The sequence below is a fragment of the Elaeis guineensis genome, chromosome 1 (genome assembly GCF_000442705.2).
Source record: "Elaeis guineensis isolate ETL-2024a chromosome 1, EG11, whole genome shotgun sequence".
Classification (NCBI taxonomy): domain Eukaryota; kingdom Viridiplantae; phylum Streptophyta; class Magnoliopsida; order Arecales; family Arecaceae; genus Elaeis; species Elaeis guineensis.
In genome coordinates, this window is record NC_025993.2 from 171620112 (window position 1) to 171642082 (window position 21971).

Genomic DNA, 21971 nt, shown 5'->3' on the forward strand with positions numbered 1-21971 from the left:
TTTTTACAAATGTTGCAGCCAAAGGAAACGAACAATGCAGCATTTTTGGAATATAGAAACATGCCTATCCCATAACCTTAAATTAGTCCTCCCCTGGTTCATTTGGGAAAATATGATTGCAAATTAAGCCAAGAGATTTCGACTCTTAAAAAATCAGTACAATAATAGACATACGCTATGGGATAAACTGTACTTCGAAAATTTACTATTCGGGCACAGGTATGGGAAATTATTAGATGATATAATATATCTCAGGTTTTCTTTTTCATTGTGTTTTAATTATTTCTGCAGAACTTTTAGAAAATTATGGAGGGAACTTAATAATATACTTGCTAATGAAAAGAAATTTGTGATGATAGATATAACACATCCCATTGTTAAAGCTTCCAACTCTCTCAACTTAACCAAAACAAAAAAGGGAGAGGGAACATATAAAACTGTGATCCGACAACCATAACACATGGCCATGTCGATCCTGGCTTCATCATTGTCATTTTAATCAAACAACTTTCGGGGTGACATTTAACACCACAATATCGACGATTGGAGATTACACATCATTCCATTTGATAAGTAACTCCATAAATGATAAGGCCAGTTGCAACCAATCAAAGTGAAATTTCCCTTACCAACTCCTAATAAATTTTGATCACATAAACAAAAGGTGGGGAATTCTCGAACCTTCCCATTAGAGAAGCTATGATTAAAGTCTTGGCATAGGCCGGCCCCGACCTAGCACTCATAAGGCCTTAGAAAGTCTGCAACCTGCCGGCATCTCAATATCCTACTTTTAAAGAACTGTTGGCTTCAATGATACAAGATGCCTCTCCATTCCTCCATAGAGGCTCTACCGCACGTTTGGTTATGATGCAAGAAAATTCCACAGCATCCAACAGCACCTTTAACCTTCGTTGGCAAGCGAGCAAAGCCCTTCTGATAAATATCTTATACAAGTAGTTACATGGTTGGCATGTGCTGTGCCTCAATTGTTCTAGACATTCTACCAATAAAAATATAGTGCTTTGTGTTGTGCTTTCTCTAGGCCATGAGGTCCCCATTGATTCCATCCTTCTTTATGAATACTCAAAGCATGGGTGGAGGTAATCATCCCTCCTGCCTGTCACATCTCATCAGAAAAATAATTACTTATATCAAATACATGCCCAACTCTTCACAGGGTATTAATTTATTACACCCTTCTCCTGGGGTGCAACTGATTTGTCTAGTGGAGAACCCAGTTCCTAGAAAAGTACTCCTGACAACACACAACCTTCAGTGCCATGTAGACCCTCTTCATCCAAGTATATATTTCTACACAGAACTTGCAGCACTGCCATTTGTGTCATATCTCACAACCAAAATAGCACCCTAGACATCACTGATTTCACCATCAACATGGATTTAGACATGAGCCAAATGGCCCCCGAAGCAACTTCAGAATCAATGGATCTCCTTTCGCGTGCATGGTGCAGCTCTGCCATACAAGTTTTCCAACCAACATTGCAGGATGTTTCGATGAATTTCAACAAGAAACCAGTGATGGCACTTGAGCATGATAAGACCACTCCCTTGTCGGTGAGTACATGATGTCCTTTGTTTTAATCATACCTATCAAACAAGAAAAAGAAAGGTTAATCAAATTGTCCCAGCATGGAAGCATATTGTGGCACTTAATCTGTCAACAGTTGCAGAATAGCGATAAGAGCTTAAAAGCAGATGATGATGATCTCAAGTCAGTACCACAATGGAAGTTTGATGATCTGAAGGTAATGGAATCTCTCTACAGTACATCAGTAATAAAAAGTGAATTCGGGCTCCAAGTTCATTTCATACTAATCAGACATTTTTCCCCCTTAGTCATGGATATGGCTGCAGAAGGCAATCCATCCAGAACTGGACTATGATTTGTGCCTAAGAAAGAAATGGGTATGGAATGGCATCCTCAACTATTTGATTACCTTTTTCCATGTCATTCATTGTTCATCATGCTATATTCAGCTCTGTATGTGAGCTCGCACATGTATGCATTAGCATATCCTTCTTTGCAACCCTTCTATCTGGGAGAGTACCCCACAATCAGAAATTCAGATTATTAACAACTCTCACAAAAATCAAAGAATTATTGGTGGAAATTTCCTGCCAATGTTTCTGATCACTGAGCTGGAAGCATGTACGGTTAAATAGTTCATATGGTGCACCTCTAACTTGGGATGTGATAAACAGTGCATGGAGAATGAACAGGAAACACATACTAACATATCTACCACTTAATGGCAGATGCAGGTAAAACATGTGGCTGCAACAGTATCTCCAATTACTATTGAAATATGTATCCTATTTCACAATTATTAAGCAATCCCAGTTGCAGTTGCTTAATATCCCTATGCACATGCAGCTGGTCCACATGGCAGTCACTAATCATGGTTATGTTTTTATAAAGAATAATATGGGCAGCTCTATTCTGATAAAATTTAATTGCCTAGCAGCAGATACAGCAAGCCTTGCCCTCAATTTTGGGATGGCTCCATCTATCCTGTTTGCCTATTTCACCATTATTTCCAATCCAAGAAAAGGTCTGAAGGATAGAGTTTTCCAAATCATTTCCCACTATCTTCATTTGGGTCATCTACCTGTCTCCCCCTTCCCTTTCAATACCTCCAAGCACTTGTGAGACTCCCTCATGGAAAATGTCCCAAATCATACATCTTTGGGCTCAAACAAGTCCAGCTTTTTTTTCTTTTCTTTTTTTATAATTTTCAGTACTGTCACAGCTTCTCCTTTAATACACTCTCGCAATATCTTTCTCCACTGTGTAAGCATCCTTGCCCCTCCTTTCATTCCAAAGAATTAAAGATAGTCAACAGTTCAATTGATTTCTTAGGTCAATTTCTTGATTCTAATACACAACTCTTCCTGTGTCTCAGTTGAAGTGACACTTCAGCGATTTGTATATTTCAGGCCTAGTTCTAAAATTGACTTCTGCTACCATGTTCATACACTCTCTACACTCATTAACCAACATATTTTGCTTGTAGATTACAAAAATTAAGGGGCCCATCATGGATTAGCAGTTAGTACAATAAACTAAGTGTCACAAGCGCAAGGCAAAAGATTAACAAGTTTCTTAGACACTTTTACTCTGCCTCAACCAATGTTCTACAATCTTCTCCACTTCACCCATGACTTCATAGCATATTTCATGCAGTTAGATTCCATAGTTATATTTTGCAGCTTTTTTTCTTTTGGCTAATAATTCTCTGCAGCTTTAAGTTACCTTTTATGCTCGTAAATTAGCACCACTGCACTTTCCTCCATTCACCTTATGTTCTCATAGACCTTGAGATCTAGGTAATATTTTTGTTAAGAAAAATGAATTCGCTTTATGATTCACCCTTTTTTTCCAATTGGCAGCTCCTGTCTTTTCATACTCTTTCACAAGTTCTCTATTCATGCATCCAATGTGATAGATCACTGCTCAACCTCATTTTACTAGTTTATTTTGCACCTACTTTGATTCTTAACATGTTAGCAAAAGGATTTTGCACCCTTTTCTTGTGTCAAATAGAAGAATAGGAATGCCATCAATCCCTCCTGAAAGTGTTTGTTTCTCTCATTTCTCCTATCCTTCTCTTGTATTCTCTTCCTTTGTATATGTACGCCTATTGTCTATTACTAGGAACGTGATATGCAGTGAATTCCAGACATCCCCCAAACAAAACAGTAACAGTATAAACAAAAAAGTTCTACAAAATTTTTCAATCATCATCAAATGACATATCTTTGGTTTTATTAGCTTCTTTAGCATGCTTTCCAAATGTTTTCTTTCTTTCAAGATTCTTGAAGTTAACAAGCTTAGAGCAGAACCTTGATCATTGGTTTCCTCTTAAATCTCTAAAGCCCATCATAGAATTTTCTGAAGGTTAAATCTTTTGCCTTCCCTCCCAAACACCTCTTTAGTAATATCCATGGAGCTCATGATTTTTTTAATTCCTGCATTTCATCCTGACGATTTCATGTCGACAGCCCCACTTTTATGTCAAATGTTTTAAATGATGAGAACACTCAAAGCTAAGTAAAATGCACCACACCAAACAGTAATTGCATCAACTAGCAAGTTCATCAAATAGTGCAATCAAATTTTTGACTAGCCACAATACATCAGTATATATACATATGCATGTGAACCATGGCCAATTAAACCAGTACAAGGGCATGACAGATACAAAAAGCACATCTGAACACAAGTCTGATGTACTTAATATGAGACATGCACAAGAAATCAATCTTTCTAACTGATATACACTTTGCAGTTCTCTCAGAAGATTCCTCCTTGGAATGGTATCTCTATAAAGAAATGGATGAAGGAAATGAAGCAGAAGCGGAAGGAGGACAAGCGGTTGCAGAGAGCAGAAGTGCATGCAGCCATATCAGTTGCAGGTGTTGCAGCTGCACTTGCAGCCCTTGCTGCAGAGAATGCAGAACCAAGCCAATCAAATGCATTGAAAGATATTGCAGTGGCCTCTGCAGCTGCTTTAGTTGCACAACAATGTGCCCAAGTGGCAGAAGCTGTGGGCGCAAAGCACGAGCAGCTCACTTCTGCTATTAATGCAGCCATGACTGCCACAGATGCAAGCAACATCATTACTCTCACAGCTGCTGCAGCAACATGTATTGCGCTTTTCTTTTATCTACCCATCTCTTTGGTATTAGTGAGTGACAGGTTACGTCCTACACTGCATCTAACAAGAAAATTGGCAAGCATATTATGACATGATTTTTTTCACATTATATCTATCATATAGTTCTGCAAATTCATTCTATCTATCATTTTTTTGCCAAATCAAAACCTGTAAATCTTGTTAGTATGCCTAATCTTGTTTGATCTTTTTTTAAACAATATTTTCTACATTTTCAGCATTGAGAGGGGCAGCCACACTAAGAGGAAGGCCAGGTCAAAGGGAGAGGATAAAGGAAACTTTTACACCAAAGCTTGTGTATGATGAGTTTGACTTTAACTTTGGAAGGTGTAGTGCATCAGTGGCAAAGGGTGATGAAATCTTTGTGGCAACACCAGATGGTAAATAATATGATGAACTTGTATTTTGCTCTAGCATTCCTGGCAATAGTATTAGAATGACTACCTGCTAGGAAAGTCACCACGTTGCAGGCCTTTGAAAAAACTTGTGCTGTGCTTTGAACCATCCACTGGAAGCCCTAATTGATGGCAAGCAAATCCATGCCTAATAGAACAAAATGCTATTGGTGTGGTCAGAGTTGAAATGACCAACCTTTGCCATAGGTAGCTGGAGCTTAATTGCAACCATAGACCAATTTGGAGCTGGCTCGACAGTTCCTACATTGCCATGAATTTCTATAGAAGACCGAAATCTTCCAAAATGACGTGTCCTCCCAAATTTGCTTTTGCTACTGTCCAACTCTTTCCTTTTGTTTCTCCCCATCCAGAGTGTTGTGCATTCTGGCATGAGCTATCATGCTTATTGTGAGCTTGTGATCATTTCTAGCCTACATTGCAGATGCTTAATTCATCTTAAACAATTATTCCTCATCTTTATTTCCTATCAGCATTATTTTGAGCAAGCTATCTCTAATACACTCCTTTCAACTTCATCCATTTTAGACTACCAATACAGCCAGGCAACCATCTTCATTCAGACCATTTTGATTTCATGAACATATGCTCTCTACTTCCCATTATTCTAGTCTAAATAGCAGACTTGGACCATACATATTTATTTTATTTGAGTCTCAATAATACTCCGGCATGTTAGCTGACATCCATAAAGCAGATATTTATCAATATTTTTTTTTATTATTTATCTTTTTCTACATTTTTGACCCTCCATGTTGTTGGGCAGGTAGATGCAGATTAAGATCAGTCTCAGCTGTCCTCAACAGAGATGCCAAAGTTATCTTAAAAATCAAAAAGATCAATTTTCTCATGGCTTTTTCCAGTGCAAAAGAAAGTAAGATAAATGTTTGAATGTTTGCAATTTTTTGCTCCTTGTTCCTTCGGCAACATGCATCTACCAAATAATCTTCATCCATGTTATGTAAACCACAGGTATTGTGTATGATCTACATGTCAGCCCTATTGAAGAGCCTATCAATGAAGCAGAATCCTATTCGATCAGTATGACCACAAGCAGAGGAAGGATCGAGCTCAAAATCGAAGATTATGTGAAGTACAAGAAATGGATGATGACCATAAATCACATGTTAATGTTTTCCACAACTTTCAATGGACCTGAACGACAATTCTGAAGGAACTAACACATGCTATTGTTTTCAACACCCCCCCCCCCCCAACCCCACCATCGAACTTGTTACTAAACTTTTTCATGTTCATAGACTGTGCTTGGACATAGTGAATAATGACTCTACCTCATGTCTGATCATGACATCCATTTTTTTAATCCTAGCAAAGATGACTATCAAAGAGGATCAAAAATTTATGGTCATATGGTCTCTATGTCCTACCTATTTTTACACCATATAAATGTTGCATATCATGCATCTTGGAAGAAAAGAAAAATAACCTTTAATGCATCAACTGATAGACTGCACAATTCTGCTTTAACAAAGATTATCAGATCAGTAACTGCTTAAAGAAAAGCTTAGAGATATCTTTATTTCCAAATTTAGAAATGAATATAGAAGATCCTTGATTAGTGTTAATTAAAGTTAAATAATCAGCAAGAGACATCTGAATCACACTTGATTTTTCCATACTTCATAAAATCAGGTTAAACATATAAACTGATCCATTGATTAGAGTTTAAACATAGAGATGCCTTAGGTACATATGCCAATTTCCAAGCCTTAATACCAACTTATCCAACCAGAATGCTTACAACAGCAAAAGATTGTACCATTTTAGTGTTAACTTACACACTGATTTAAGCAAAATCAGCCAAAGAAGATACCGCTTAAGTCGTTCTTAAGATTTGGCTTGCAAAGCAGGTTCTCCATGGTTTTGTAATGAAAGAAATCAATCTTGTTATGTTATATTTTGTGCTGCTTCTTTCACTATTGCAACAAGAGCAAACAGTTAAATTGCAGCAAGAAAAGAATTTATATATATAATTAGATGCTGGTTGCAAGTATCATGAACACAGTTTTCTTCTTTTGAAAAATCAAAATCCAATGAGAATATCCTAAATTTATTACTTGTTTTATATGCCACAAGCATCCTACGCACATTGAATCAAAAATAATTCATCTGTGGTTTTTTATTTTCCTTTGAAGCAATAAAAATTAATAAACTTTGATCTCTCAAGTATCTGGGCTGTTTTCAGTGTTGAACCTATCATATGAAACAGTTGTTTTGAACCTATAATGCTCTAATACCTTCAATACCATCTATGGAATACGTGGCATATAAATAACTGACATGAAGCAGCTGTTTGGTCATAACAAAAAAACAGATAATCATAAAACCTGATTTTATGGAAAAGAAGTTTCAGTAAAAAGAAGAAAAAAAAAGGAACTTCATGTATTATAAAACTTATTTTTCAGGTATTATGACCTGTCTGTTTTTCCAGAACAGATTTCATGAAAAGCAACCAAGAAAGTAAGTCCATAAAGCCTATGTACTTTAGATCTTTTATGAATTGGTTGCAGTAAAATGTGGCAACCAAACATCCCCTAAAGGTCACAGCTAGTTTGTAGCTTTTCAACTAATATTATCATGGAAAAAACTCTTAAACAAAATATTTTCGGACTACAAACTTAGCTAGCTGAAGGCAGCACATTATAAAGCCACAGGTATGCAAAGGTAGTTTATGACTTTATGCTGCCTGCTGTCACCAACATGGTTCATCAAAATGATCAAAGTTTGTGGAAAGCTTTCAAGCAGAAAATTCTAAGATTTTATTAAAAAAAATGGTCAAAGTTTGTTGAACATGTCATTGAACATAGTGGTTGATCAAAGATTCAAGAGCACACAAGCTTTCCAACAGAAAATTCGAGAGCACATTGTTGAACATACATTCATTATTTTGAGGTATTTATAGAGGTAACATGGTCCCTTTTAAGCCAGAACCAAAGACAAGTATACAGTCTGTTGATAACATTGATAAAGAAAGCAGATTGTTTGGATATTAAGAAAAACAGAAAGATGATGCTTATAAACCAGAGCTGCGAAATCATATCAGACAAAAATCATGCACTAGATGAAGCAATCCATTCCTTCTGGTGATGATTATTTCCATGACGAAGACAAAACAAGAGCCATTCTTTTTAATATTTAACCTATAGAAGGATGATATAGCAAGCTTTGAAGCATGGCAAGCCTCATTGTGCCAAAAGACATAAGGAGCAGATTTTGAAACAAGTTCTAAAGGTTCGGAGCCAAGGCATCTTTATAGGAGCATATTTCAAGTAATGACTGATTAAGCATGTTTTATTTAAAATCATTGGGTGACAAAACGATTTAGAACTATCTTGGGAGCTAAGAGTGAATTTAATAAGTTTGTATGACATATCATCATCTAAGATTAGTTCTTTCTGAGTTAATTTAGCATTTACATCCCAAAAGCCCATGCTTTTGTATTTCTTTTATGATTCTTGAGATGATCAATCTCCTCCTCTCCTTTTTTTTTTTACGTGCGATTTAGGGTTTCACAACTCGTCTGCGTCAATGTCCCGAGACCGGAGTGTCTCGATCTCTTATCTAGAAGATTTATACACAAAATCTATAAAGATTGTCCACCAATTAGCCAATAAATAAAATTACAGTTTCTTCAGATGTATCTATTCATGGTCCAGCAGCAGCAAAAACAAAATTAAAATTATAAAATTTCCTAAAAATTCATATGCGTACCTTGGACCAAGCTCTCCCATCGTTAAAGTTGGCCTGCAATTGTTATCCCAAAAAGTTCAGACGCAGTACAAATTCAAGAATCAGAGACATTTGGAAAAAGAACGAAGGATCTCAACGTCGCTCACCTCATTGCGACGGGTCGATTTAACTCATAGAAAGAACTCCATGACCAACGGCGCCTCCTTGCGGATGGAATTCTCATGGTAAGAGATCTCAAATCCAAGGTCATGGTTTCTCCATCGTGGAGACCAGATAAGTGGACCGGAAGCGAAACCCGCGCTTCCAAGAAGTGGAGACAGAGAAGCCATGGCTCTCTCCTGGAGGTCAACCGCTAGGGTTCCAAAAGAATCTCCGCCGAGGGATTTGGCGGGGACAGCCGGACGGGAGGCGAAGAGGCGGAGGGCGCCACCTGCTGGATTCTTTTCGATTTCTTGGGGAGCGGTATGCTCACTCGCGGGTGATTATGTGAATGGATTCGAAGAAATTAGATCAATCAAGACCGTCCGTTGTTTTAGTGGATTTGTAAGATGCGCATCGTGCATCGTTGCTATGGTACGTGTGTCTCCGACGCTCGAGGTGCAAGTGGGCCTAGAAGCCCGAGGTGCATTGCGAGTACCGCAGAGTGTCTGCGTCCAATCCGAGCGGCTCCGAATCCAAATTGAATCCGACCCACACTTTTCACGCCCAGGATAAGATCGGGTTCGAGAGGATCCCAAGTCCAATCAAAATGAAATGGATCTAATCTAACGGAAATCTGAACCAAAATGGATCTAGACTTGGCCTCATATAGAAGTGAATGGACTTTGTCTATCTAATTCTCAGGATTGGAGCTTGTTTGAGGTTCGATCAAAAGTCAAATCAATCGAGCTGGATTTGGACTGCCCAAGCATTATGTATGATCTAAGTCTTCTAGCGGTTAAATATTCTAGATTTGATACTTAGTGTATCCCTAAAAAATTTTAATATATATAATTATGTCACGAGGGGATCTCCTCTCCTCCTTCTAAATGCAAAGTCCATCGTGACCCAAAGGATAATAGAGAGAAAAATAAAATACAAACAGAAATAGATAATAAAAATTTATATATGATTATTATTTTTTTTTTAAATGATTTATTCAAACAACTCTTGTATAAATACAATCAAGAGAATCAAGAAACAAAAAAACTTGAAGTGGCTGGGAACCACCCCACCCCCATCCAAAGGATATCTCCAAGTGCTCAGCTATATAGACTGTCATCCAGTCTGCTGCAAAATTCGTCTTCTAGAATACATGCCTAATAGCCAAAGCAATGCACCCCTCCGACAAAATTAAGACATCATACAGTAGGGGGGAGTAGCACCTCCTCGAATGTAGCACTGTAATCAGATCACCAACATGGTGGAGTCGCCCTCAATGGCGAGATGGCAAACTCCTAAGATCTGCCTAGCATATATAATCCCTATCCAAGCAGCAGAAAGCTTCGCACCAGATACTATAGGCTCAATCAAATTATTCCCCCAACTGCCACCAACCTAAAGTCAGGCCCATGAATCACAAAATCTGTCCCATCATACCTTCTTTTGACACTCCTCTTGAAATTGATCTTCAAATACAATAGAAGAGGGGGCTCCCAGGTAATGAACACCTGACGGATCCTACATGAGCAGTATGGGAGCCTCAAATCTTTGAGGGCATGGAAGTCATATTAGTCAACTCTACTACCATAGTCAAGGGTTTCTCCAGAATGAATCTCATTGAGCACCGTCTGAACTCAAACACTAGGCTATTCTTGGCTAGCCAAATGTGGAGGGCTATATAGGCCACATGGAGACCCACTACTCCGAAAGTATCGTCTCCAGTGCTACGCTCCAAGAACCACAAAACAATCTAGATCGGATTCTCCACCTGAACTATCTATTGGTGCATCCCTGCCAAAGACCAAATATATCTCACCCTCGGGTACCAGAATAAAATATGCTCCAAAGTCTCTTCCTCCAAGTCGCAACAAGGGTAAGCTAACTGAACATCCATGCCTTTGGTCTTAGGAGAGATATGGTCAGGAGCCGGCCCTATATCACCTTCCAGAAGAAAAAGCTCACCCTCATGTGCACCCCGTTCCTCCAAACCCACCCAACATCCCAATGTCTAGTAGGCTCCCTCTTGTAGAACCGATAGAGATCAACCATCACCACCCTCAGAGTGCAAAAGTGTCTTTAAACTCTAACATCTTGTCCACTATCAAGAAGAATTGCAAGGGATATCACCCACTCCCATAGCTGCTCTCCAAAAAGATGAGACGCTGTTGCTTGGTTCCACCCCATACCATCTGTTAAGAGAAGATCAAAAATCCTTATAAAGTCAGTCACCTCATAGCTGATAAAGATTAGCCATCGACTCAAGAACAAATCTCCAACCCACAAGTCATGTAGAATGCTCATAGAGTGACCATCCCCCACCAACCATCTCATTTAAAAGATCACATTAAGTGCTCGGGCATAGATCTCCCTCCATAAGAAGAACATACCCCAACTCATCTAGATCTCTCCACTAGCGAGCCATGATCTATATCTGGCCCTCCTAATCATACTCCATCAGGTCTCAGGGCTAAGCAAAAATCGAGCAGCATGTCACATAATCAGGGCCTCCCTTTTTATAGCTAAAGATTGGATATCTAGGGTGTATCCATCAGTAACTGATACACCATATCTTATGCCAATAAATAAACACCACTCCCACCTCTTGAGTGAGACCCCCACAGGAAACTCCGAAAGAATTGCTCCAGCTTCACCATCAAAGATCTAGGTAATACCGTATTTGAGAGTAAATAAACAGACACAGATTTAGGAACAAACCTCACCAGAGTGATCTGTCCCATCATGGACAGTGTACGGGCTTGCCAGCTCTCCAATCGCTCCTGAATCATTCTCATCCTACATCTAATGATGGGAACTCCCACATATTGTAGAGTTCCACTGTGCTCCCCAATATATATAATTGTTCCTCCTGACTTGTTTCACATACAATATAGGATAATATAAAATGGAATAAAATAAAAGACAACTTATATTTTTAGTCCTTCAAGTTTCATTAATATTAAATAGTTCTTATAGTTTAAAAATCTATAATTAGATTTTTGATTTCTAAGTATGATTTAATGTAGTCCTTCTAGTTTAGCACCAAAATCTTGCACGTGATATACGTTTTATGTTCTTTTCTTTGTTCCCACCAATATCGGTATATAGGTGATGATATGGTACCTAGCTCGTGCTATGATAGAATTTTCCATCCAAAAAGGTCCAATCACTGAGTATCACATCATCATCCAACAAGTTACTAAATGATATACTCCTTTTTTTTAGGATAAATTATTCTTTTAGTTCTCCATATTTTACTAATATTTAAATGGTCCATCTAGTTTAAAAATTTCTAATTAAATTTTTTAATTTTCAAATATAATTTAATGTAGTCTTTCAGGCCAATACTATAAAGACCCACCGATGACCCAAGCCTCCCTCCACCACCGCTACTTAACCCCACCTCCTCCTCGTCTCTTCTCCGTCTATGATGATAACAACCCCATGCCCTCCTCTTCCTCGATCTCTTTCATGTCTTCCATGCCCAACCCTTCTCTCCTCCTCTTCGATCTCTTTTTCGTCTTCAGTGGCCAAACCCCTCCTCCACCCCAACTAGGGATGGCAATCGGCTCGAGTTGCACAAGAAACGAGTTGAGTCACATGCGAATGAGTAAAAAATTTGTCAATCCAAACTTAACTTATTTATAATATAGATAAAAAATATTTAGATCTGAATCCAACCTATTTATTAAATAGGTAGTCCGACTTGATTCATACATAACCTATTTATTAAATAAGTTATGAAGTCAAGTTAAATGAATTAAATAGATTAAATGGATTAAAAATAGATTAAGCAAATTTTAAACAGATTAAATAGATTGGATTATGATCTGATCTAATTATTAAATAGATCAAAATATATTAAATGGGTCAAAGGTCTAAGCCCAAATTTGATCTATTGAATAATCATGTCTAGATGGTCGACCCATCTATGATCCAAACTTATTTATGTTAAATCAAAATCTACTTAAAATGGATCATTCGTGGGTTAGGGTTGTGGGTTGGATCATAAGTTTTCCCACTCTTAACCCTAACCTCTCCTCATTTATCCTTGGCAATAACTGAACTCCCTCACCCTCAACAACTATCAAGTGCCCCCTTCACCCTCGATGGTGAACCAACCCCACCGCCCCTCATCCTCCTTGTGCAACCCTCCTTCCATTCCACCTTCATCATGGTGCTACGTCCCATGTCATCCGACTTATTGAATCAAATATTTGCCCTTCCTCCACTATCGAGCCCATTGTCACCATCTCCTAATCGAGCCTATAATCATATGGTCTTCTTCTCTCTCTCTTCCTATGGCGGCAATGCATGATGAGTAGCATGATGTCGATGGAGAAGTTGAACCCTAGAAGAATCTCGCTTTGAGGAGGGTAAGGTTCTTTGAAAAAGCATATGATCTTTGAGATAATTACCAAACTTTCCACCTTTTTAATTTCCAAACCATCCACATTAAATGAGGCAACCAAGGATAAGACAGTGATAAAAAGATTAAAATATCTTTTAGAGTTTCATGGAAAAGCTCAATAAAATTTTTAGTTCTATCATGTCATCATCCATACGTTGAAAATTGAGAGACCTAATTAAAGATTTTTTAATTATAAAGATTATTTAGAAATATTGTAAAATTTATGGGATCAAAAAGATAATTTATAGAATATGAGTGATGATGTGACATTTGATGGCTAAAAATTTTTGGATATAAATTTTTATTGTGGGATGTGTTAGGTGCCACATCATTATATATATACCACATCATTATTTATATATTACATCATCATTTATAGACTACATTATCAAAATAAAAATTTTCACCTGTCATACCATATTATCATCCATATACTGACATTGATGCTAGCAACGAAAAAAAATATCACGTGCATTGTGTACAACTTTTGGTGCTGCAAATTGATCGAAATCGACTGAAAGGATTATACTACATTAAATTATATTTGAAAATTGAGATCTAATCAGAGATTTTTAAATTCTAAGGATTATTTAAAAATATTAGTGAAATATGGATGACTAAAACCATAATTTATCAGAAAAAAAAAGTGAACCTTTTGATTACTGGTGACTCACTTTTACATTAGGCATAGTTTAATATAGTTAAATATGGTATGTGCTCATTGTATGTTGCCATGTTATCACACTAGTCCTTTGAATTAGTGCCGCCAAACATAACATCCATGAATGTCTCAATATGCCTTTCCCATGTCAATTGCACTGATCTTCCGGCTTCAAATTAAAACTAAATTAATTGGTTTGGCAATTGGGTGGAGTGGCAATATTTTTTTGTTAAATACTAACCTAAATGCGCACTATGTTTTCTGAAAAAAACATATTGTAAGTTAACAAAAAAAAAAAAAGAAATTTATTGTAAGGTAAAATAAATGATAATTTCTCACCCTCTCCTCTATTTGATTCCATTTTATTTTTAACCAATGCATGGTTAGCATCTCATCCTTAGCACAATTAGGTTGGTGTTTTATGAACGATCAAGAAAATGTTGTACATAGAGCTATACCTCTCCTGTGCACACGATCCAAGGACATAAATGAACTAATCAATGTGACTATCTATTAGATATAAATTTTTCAGTCAGCAAAGAATTAATTCAAAATTTATCCAAAAAAATTCCAGAATTGTTCCTGCTATCAGAACAGCACACTGTTGTCCGAAACACATCAACTAAAATGGAAAAGTTTGAATTAATCAACCATAGTACCGGGCCATACTATTACCCATCAGTAAATCAATCACATCTTCCAAATGCCACCATCGACGCACATGATCACATTTCACGTCGAAAACCATCTCGTCCCTGTTTGCACACTACCACTCGGCACCCCAATAAATTCTCTTCCGAACCCCAATGTTATTCCCCTCCCCTCCCCCCCCCCCCACCGCATAAAATAGTAGCTAGGAATTTGGAAGTTCGCACTCCAACAGCTTGGCAACGAGCCCATCCGTAGTTCTTTATGAATCGATACGGGAATCCCCTACTCAGAGGCAAAAGCTGCAACCGAACCAACCCTCCACTACCAAGTAAAGAAAGGTCCCTAACATGATGTGGGGTCAAAACACCATTAATTCTCCCCAACCCTGTTCCATGAAGAAATAAAACATCCTCTAGGGTTGGTGGTTGGAGCAGTGAGATAGTAGAATAAGCACAGTAAGTTTGGTATTAAAAGCAAACACTACTCTTTCAAGAAGGAAGAAAGAAGAAGACAACCCCCTGTGGGGTTTGTTTGCAAGCTTTCTCACGTGTTGTCACTTCCTGAGAAAGATGGTGATGATGGGCTTGTCGTCACGTCTGGCAGGGATTCTCTGCGCAGCAAATAATTACACCCCGGAGAAACCTAGCGCTAGGCTGAGAAACCTAGGCACAGAAATTTTAAAAATGGCGAGGGAAGAAATGAACGCCAGAAAGCTATACGGGGCAGAGGCTCTTAGCAGAGAGCCTTGGGGTGGCCTTACGGCTAAGAACCGAGCCAAAGATGTGGCGGTGGAGGCGGTTGGGCCTGACGAGGGGGCGTGGATCTCTGAACGCACGCGACGCTGTGATGTTTTGGTTGGCCTGGACAGGGCGTGCCTCCAAGGTTCTACATACGTGTGAACGCCCGCATGCATGCACATGCACTGGGCGGATTACGTAAGTTTTGTTGGAAGTATGGGCACCTTAGCGGTGACACCGCTTAAACCCCAGCTGTGATTTTTTGTTGTTTTTTTTTGCCGGTACATGACTTGGTTTGCTTATATCTTTTTAAGTATCTACAACAAATAAGATATATACATGCATGTGCATGCAACATACATACATATGTACATACATAATTAATAACCATGTGTCTTTGCTCACAATGAGCTTGTACTAGTGGTAAGATAACTCCTTGTCTATTTTATCTAAAAAAGATATAAAATTAAGAAACTGAGACAAGAAAAATATCCATGCATTCGTCTCTCACTCTTCTGTTGCTGTATCATGGGTCTTAGAATTTGTTTTGTTCTTCCACAGCATGGAGATGATCGGTCAAAGCCTCCAGTTTTCTCACGGGCCGGGAGGTGAGTGGTGAGTCTGGTGTCCATAAGCAGCTAGTTCCAGTGCTCCTCCTGTGCCACCGTCGATCCAGCCCACCTACCACCAGTAACTCCAAAATTTAGGATAACTCATATTCAGATAGCTATTGGAAGGCACGTTACACCAAAATGTCCAGACCGATCATTGCCTCAGCCAACTGTTGTGCGGTGCTGAAATTAATCACAATGGTGCAGGGAGACCCACATAACCCCTACCCTTTCGAAACCATGCACCCTAAAGAGAGATTATGTAAGACTGTTCATCTGAAGTAGAGGTATACGAGCATCTGTCATTTGGAGACAAGCCACACCTCACCAAGTGTCAAGAGAGTTCGTGAAAGAATATATAAATGCAGAGAGGAGTGGGTGGTGGCTTTCTCAGATTTAAAAGCTCTTCATCATAACCTATTTATCAACAGTTGCTCATGTTTCCAAAGTAGTGAAGTCAACATAAAGGAAGCCCACCCCTTTATATTTGTTTTTTTCCCTGCTTTGGTTATCCATAGTTGTCACACATAAGATCTCCCCATCTGCTTTGTTGCGTGAGCTGGGAGACAAGAGATGTGATATTTTGTGATGTGGAAGTAACGCAAGCCCCAACTGCACAAGACTGCACTCCGTTTGGTACTGCACTCCATCCAAAACACCACGGTCACCATTTCTCACCATTTGTTCCCACGTTTGTCCCGCTCCTGGCCTTGGGTTTTGGTTGTATTGCATGTGGGAGGTGACTGAGGGCTTTCTTCCGGTAGCAGTGCGAGAAACACACAATTAGAAATGTCGAGCTACCCCTTTCCATCTCATCACATTTAACTTTGAACGGTGCCTTTATTTCTATAAAAGGCTACCATAGCCCTCAAACATGCACCACCACTGGACTGCATTACACTTCCATTCCCTTTGCTCTGAGAGACCTACCGGCCAAATCTGCCATGCCTTTTGCTCCATCCTCCCGCGCCTTTCTTCTGTTTGCTCCTTACTTTACCTATTTGCGCTGCTTGAGATGGAGAGCTTCTTTGTGTTTGTCTTCTAGCGTTGGGTGGTACAAGAAGAGGTGGAAGGATTACACCATAAGCCGTGCTACATATGGTTGGTGCTATCTTTGCTGAGCTTCTCTCTCTCTTTTCCATCCTTCATCATCCATTTTTCTTCTTGTAAGGTTTTTTCTTGACCTTGCAAGACTTTCTGAGAAAAAGATTATGATTATGGCCGCTCTCTATTCCGTTTCAACTAATGGTCATCATCTATATTCTTGTCAATCCTTCCACCTTCTCTTTTCTTGTCTATCCCTCCAGAGCTTAGTTTGATCACATGTAATCGCTTATGTATTTGAATTTATGCAAGCTTAAAAACTAGGTGAGACTTCGCTGTATGCCAAGTAGTTATGTATTTTGATGCTATGTTTTGATTTCAATGTAGAATGTATTCTCTATTTTCCTTTTTTTTATTTGGCTATCTTGCTGAGCGATAGCTGCAAGGATGACATTCTACGTTTGATTGTTGCTGCATTTGTAAATGAGTTAGGCTGCTGCTCTTTTTGTGTGTGTCTGTTGGCATGTTGAGTTTCTTCTTAACCACGCAAAATTAAAACCCAGCCCTTCTGCACACCCTTTCTAAATGAAAAAAGTGGACGGTCTCGTTCCATGTTACAGCTCTTGCAGAGGTAAAAAATGAAAGGTTTAATCAGAGCGTATCACTCCGATGCATTTCAGTCCCATCGAACTACTGGGATCCAAATTGCTTTTGTATTCACAAGTGTGAAGGGCTCCATTGGGGTCTGAATGCTGTGGTTGATCTCTGCACCTAGAAAGGCTATGGACACCCACAAAAGGGCCCATAACAAGGAGCCAGACCTTCATGGACTGAACAGCCCGTTGAAAGCTTAACCGAGTCGGGTTCCAGTTCTAAAGCTCCTTTTCCTAGTGCTGTCCATCATTGCTCAGAAGTCACAGCACAGGGGTTCACCCTAATTTTTTTCCATACTAATGCTACAGGACCAGGAGAGAACCCACAATTTGGACCACCAATTGCAAGATACCCATGGTTGGTGAAACGAGTTAAGCGATCAATGAAACTAAACTCTCTCGAACAGGTCATATATTGTACAAGGACTGCTGTGTCTACCAGCTTGTAGGACTTTTGGAACGAAACAGCATGATGGTTTCGAGCCTTCAAGTCCCTAACCATTCCCAAGTTCTGAAATCGCTGGTTGCACTACCACGTTTTTACCGTTGCCATCCACATGATTTTTTCAACTTTACCAGGGTCTTGGACTGTGGCTAAAGCAGTGGTTACAATTAACCGATCACGGGTCAACCGGAACTTTGGACTGTCGATGTTTTTACAATTCGACGGGCTACAAAGATTTTCACCTCAAATGGAACAAGATGGCATGTAAAAGTCCGGAGTTAAAAACCATCTCACTGGTGGGCAATTGTGGTCTCATGATGTCCACGGGGTTGAGCGATCTGTGGCCAAAGAAATATCTAACATCACCGACAGAAATGATCAAACACCTTTCTTTCTAATGGGATCTTCTGCCAGCAATCTTGTTTAGCTACTGTAGCCAGAGCTCATTAATTTCAGTTGCATAGATAAATTTAATTAGTAGTGGACAAGTATGGTCCATCAAACTATATTGAACTGTAGCCTTAAGCGAGTGTGTTGTAACAATTTTTTTTTCGATGAAAACGTTGTAACGAATCTTATTGAAGCTGAACTGCATTTTTGATAACTTCAGATATGTTTAAATATAAATTAGAGGAGGAAGTTGGACTGGAGTTCAATCAAATTGGGTATCACTGGAGAGTTGGAATAGCATGGTTTGAGTTCAATTTGATTGGGCTGAGTCAGGTTAGGTTGGCTTCACTCAGCTTGGGTAGGTTTTGTCAATTACAATCAGTTCTAATCTAGCCAGTCGAGTCCACTCTCAGGGTTGTCCTAGACCAAGTTACGCAAACATGAGTTTGGTGGGGTCTGGTTAGACCTCATCCATTTAGATATTAATGATCCAAGGAAGAAATCTTTATGCGGCTTTTAAGTGCTGGTTATGTGATGGTTACGTGTGGGTTTTATTGCAATTTAACCGGCCAATAGCTAATTGGAGAGTAGTTAACCATAGTTTAATCTAGAGATTTCTCTTGCCAGAATCAAGAATACTGCTTCGTGATCCAACACTGTTACCAAACATTAATAGCTTATTTTGGCAGGTAGTATGCCACGTGGCATGATGAAGTTTGTGATTTGTACCACCAAAATCCTTTTGAGTTACGCAACGCCCTGCCTCATGGCATGCTATTTGTGAAGGGGATAATTTAGTAGCAGATTTGGACCATGCAGCATCCCTGACAAAAAAAAAAAAAAAAAACCCAACACATGCTTCAAATAAAATAATTTATTATTATGGTCAATCCTCTATCGTCTGGAAAGAGTACCTACAAAATAAAATTTTCACAAATCAAAATTGTGTCCAGCAAAAATTCTTCGATGTTTAGATCAGAGAGGGGGGTTGGTGAACAGCAAATAAAGAGTATTTAGAGCAGCAGAGTTTTAGTCCAGAATTGTTTTACTCGTGCTATTCGTTTACCTCTCTTTTATAGATGATTCTGATGTAATCGTCGAGTACGTGGTCCTGCTTTTTATGATGCTAAATTATTGAACCATAATCGTAGAGTTAGTGGGCTGTTTATTCTCATTAATGGCCGTGATACATAGTCGATAACCGTTTATAACGGTTAGGGTATGTTGAGAAGGTATGCCGATTATATGTCGATAATTCTGATAAGTCGGTAGTTTTGAAGATCCGAATGAGCATCGGTCGATAACTCTGACTCTGATATGCCGATAGTCTTCAATCGAAGATTAACTGAGTTCTGTTGTTGGTTGATAATAATCGACTATTGGTCGGTCAGTCGATTGTGAGTCGACGTAATGTGTTCATGCGGTCAATATAGAGTCAGAGTCGGAGGTTGGTTGACTTATCCCAATAGTTGCCCCCACTCATAAGTCCAAAGTGGTCCGACGTGTATATTATCTGATGGTCTGTCACCTTGAATGAAGGGAGTCATCACATGTTGCCTCGAGCCCCAAATTGGCTGCTAGTCTTTATGATTTTTTTGGAGTACGAGAGTTCTTCGGCTGTTTTGTCGTTTCGGTAGCCGCAGAATCATTATTGGGCTGTCATTTCGATAGAATAATTCGGTATCGGATGTCATTTCAAAAAAATAATTTGGCACCGGACGATACGATTCTGACTAGCAGATTTTGGCCACGTGTCCGAACATCATTGAGTCGGAGCTGTTCATGTGGATGACGGTGAGGTGGCACGATTAGGAGCAGGTGCATCGAATTGTCCGACCAGTGGTTGGTTCGGATGTTGCCATATGTCGTCATCTGATGAAATTTCGATTTGACTGATTTCATCTAGACCGTTGATGGATCCTATATATATAGGGTCACTTTCAGTCAAACTTTTACTTTGCATTTTGTCACCATCTTTTGCTGTGGAAGTTCTGCCGAAAGGTCGCCCCAATACCAGAGCTCTAGGGTTCTTTCTCCGCCCCTTCTTAGCTTCAGATCAAATTTTCTCGTCTTCCTTCTTGGCTTTTCCTCCCCTTTGGGTCTTCATTTTAGAGTTCTCTCTTATTTTTCTTCTTCATGGCTAGGGCTTCTTCCTCTCGAAATAGTCGGTCGGAGAATCCGACGACCCAAGAAAAGGTCTTTCCTTCATCATCGATTTTCTATCGTCCATTCATGGATGGAAGAATCAATTTTTTTTTCTTTTTCTCTTTCCTGGGGCTTTCCTTCACGCTGGGGTGATCCAAAGATCAACCTCAACGAGAATAGTCGGGTGGAGGTCGATGATCGGAAAGATTTTCATCGATTGAAGGATATGGCAATACCACCGCAGAGAGAGCTGATAACCGAACAAGCTCTCTACAATGCCGGTCTTAGTTCGGTCACTTCCTTAGGAATAGCAAAGTTGATCACTTTCATTTCTTTTTTTTTTGTTTGTTTCTGAGCTGTACTGACTTTTTTGTTCTGATTGTAGCTATACAGCTGAGGACACGAGTATCAGCTATCGATATTCGTCAGCATGCTGTCAAGAAGAAGGCAGCATCCGAAGCTAGATTCTTCCGACCACCGAAGAGGAGTCGGGCAGCCGCTTCATTTGCACCGACGAGGAAATCCGACGTACCATCGGCATCGATTCTTGAGCCAATTTTTGTGTTGTCAGCCCCGACAATGCTCCCTAAGGTGCCGTCTGTTGAAGCTGGGGTGGTAGAAGAAGACGGAGCTGCAGCAGTACCAACGGCAGCTCCTCCAACTGAAGTTTGGACTGTGGCGGAAGTCACGATCGAGCAATCGATGGCTACACCGATCATTCCTCCAGCAAAACCATCTCGGGTGCAATCGAGCTCCGATTTCTCTGCATTCTCAAGCGTGGGGCTGCCGACAGGAGATCGGAGGAAGGCACCGGCAACTTCGGTAGATGATGGATCGTCGATAGGCCACTCGGTTCTTTTTGACATCAGAGTTTATGAGGGTGAGTCGGCCTTGGCCAGGCGGCTCATCCAAGCTGCTCTTCTCCTGACTAATCGGGAGAACAGAAAGAACCGAACTGTAGCCGAGATGTTCTCTTCTTTTTATTTGGTGATACTAAAGGTAAGTTCTTCAATATTTTTTTTTGATCTAATCTGACTTATCTTCTACTTTTAGTGGGCACACAATATGCACGACCTAGAGGTCAGCTATTGAAAGGTTGCAGAGATTCATCGGATCTGGATGGACAAGGTGGCAGCCGCCAATGCTGAGAAGATGGCTACCCTTGAACAACTCCAGGCAGCGATCATGTGGGAGGCAAAGTTTCAGGAGGAAGTCTCTCATCTGACCGTCGATCTTCAATCTTCTGGAGCCGAACTTGAGTCGG

General features: G+C 39.5%; 1 protein-coding gene and 1 long non-coding RNA gene across 3 annotated transcripts; one reads left to right on the forward strand and one right to left on the reverse strand.

Annotated features, from left to right (window-relative positions):
• Nucleotides 1–907: 907 nt before the first annotated feature.
• Nucleotides 908–9509, reverse strand: LOC105039572 (uncharacterized). The gene is made up of 3 exons (XR_003799955.2): nt 8968–9509; nt 8843–8875; nt 908–1608 (listed from the first exon to the last, which is right to left on the reverse strand). It is a non-coding gene; the product is annotated as an uncharacterized lncRNA (long non-coding RNA).
• On the forward strand, nt 1396–6607 carry LOC105039573 (VAN3-binding protein). Of its 2 annotated transcripts, none has more exons than XM_010915763.4 (7): nt 1396–1575; nt 1686–1766; nt 1858–1926; nt 4311–4668; nt 4916–5077; nt 5877–5984; nt 6083–6603. In XM_010915763.4, the coding sequence occupies exons 1-7, from the start codon at nt 1396–1398 to the stop codon at nt 6280–6282; spliced, it is 1158 nt and encodes a 385-aa protein (XP_010914065.4). In that variant the 3' UTR covers nt 6283–6603. The 2 variants fall into 2 exon arrangements, with proteins under 2 accessions (XP_010914065.4, XP_073104530.1); XM_073248429.1 differs by having other exon boundaries at nt 1401–1575; nt 1692–1766; nt 6083–6607.
• Nucleotides 9510–21971: the final 12462 nt, after the last annotated feature.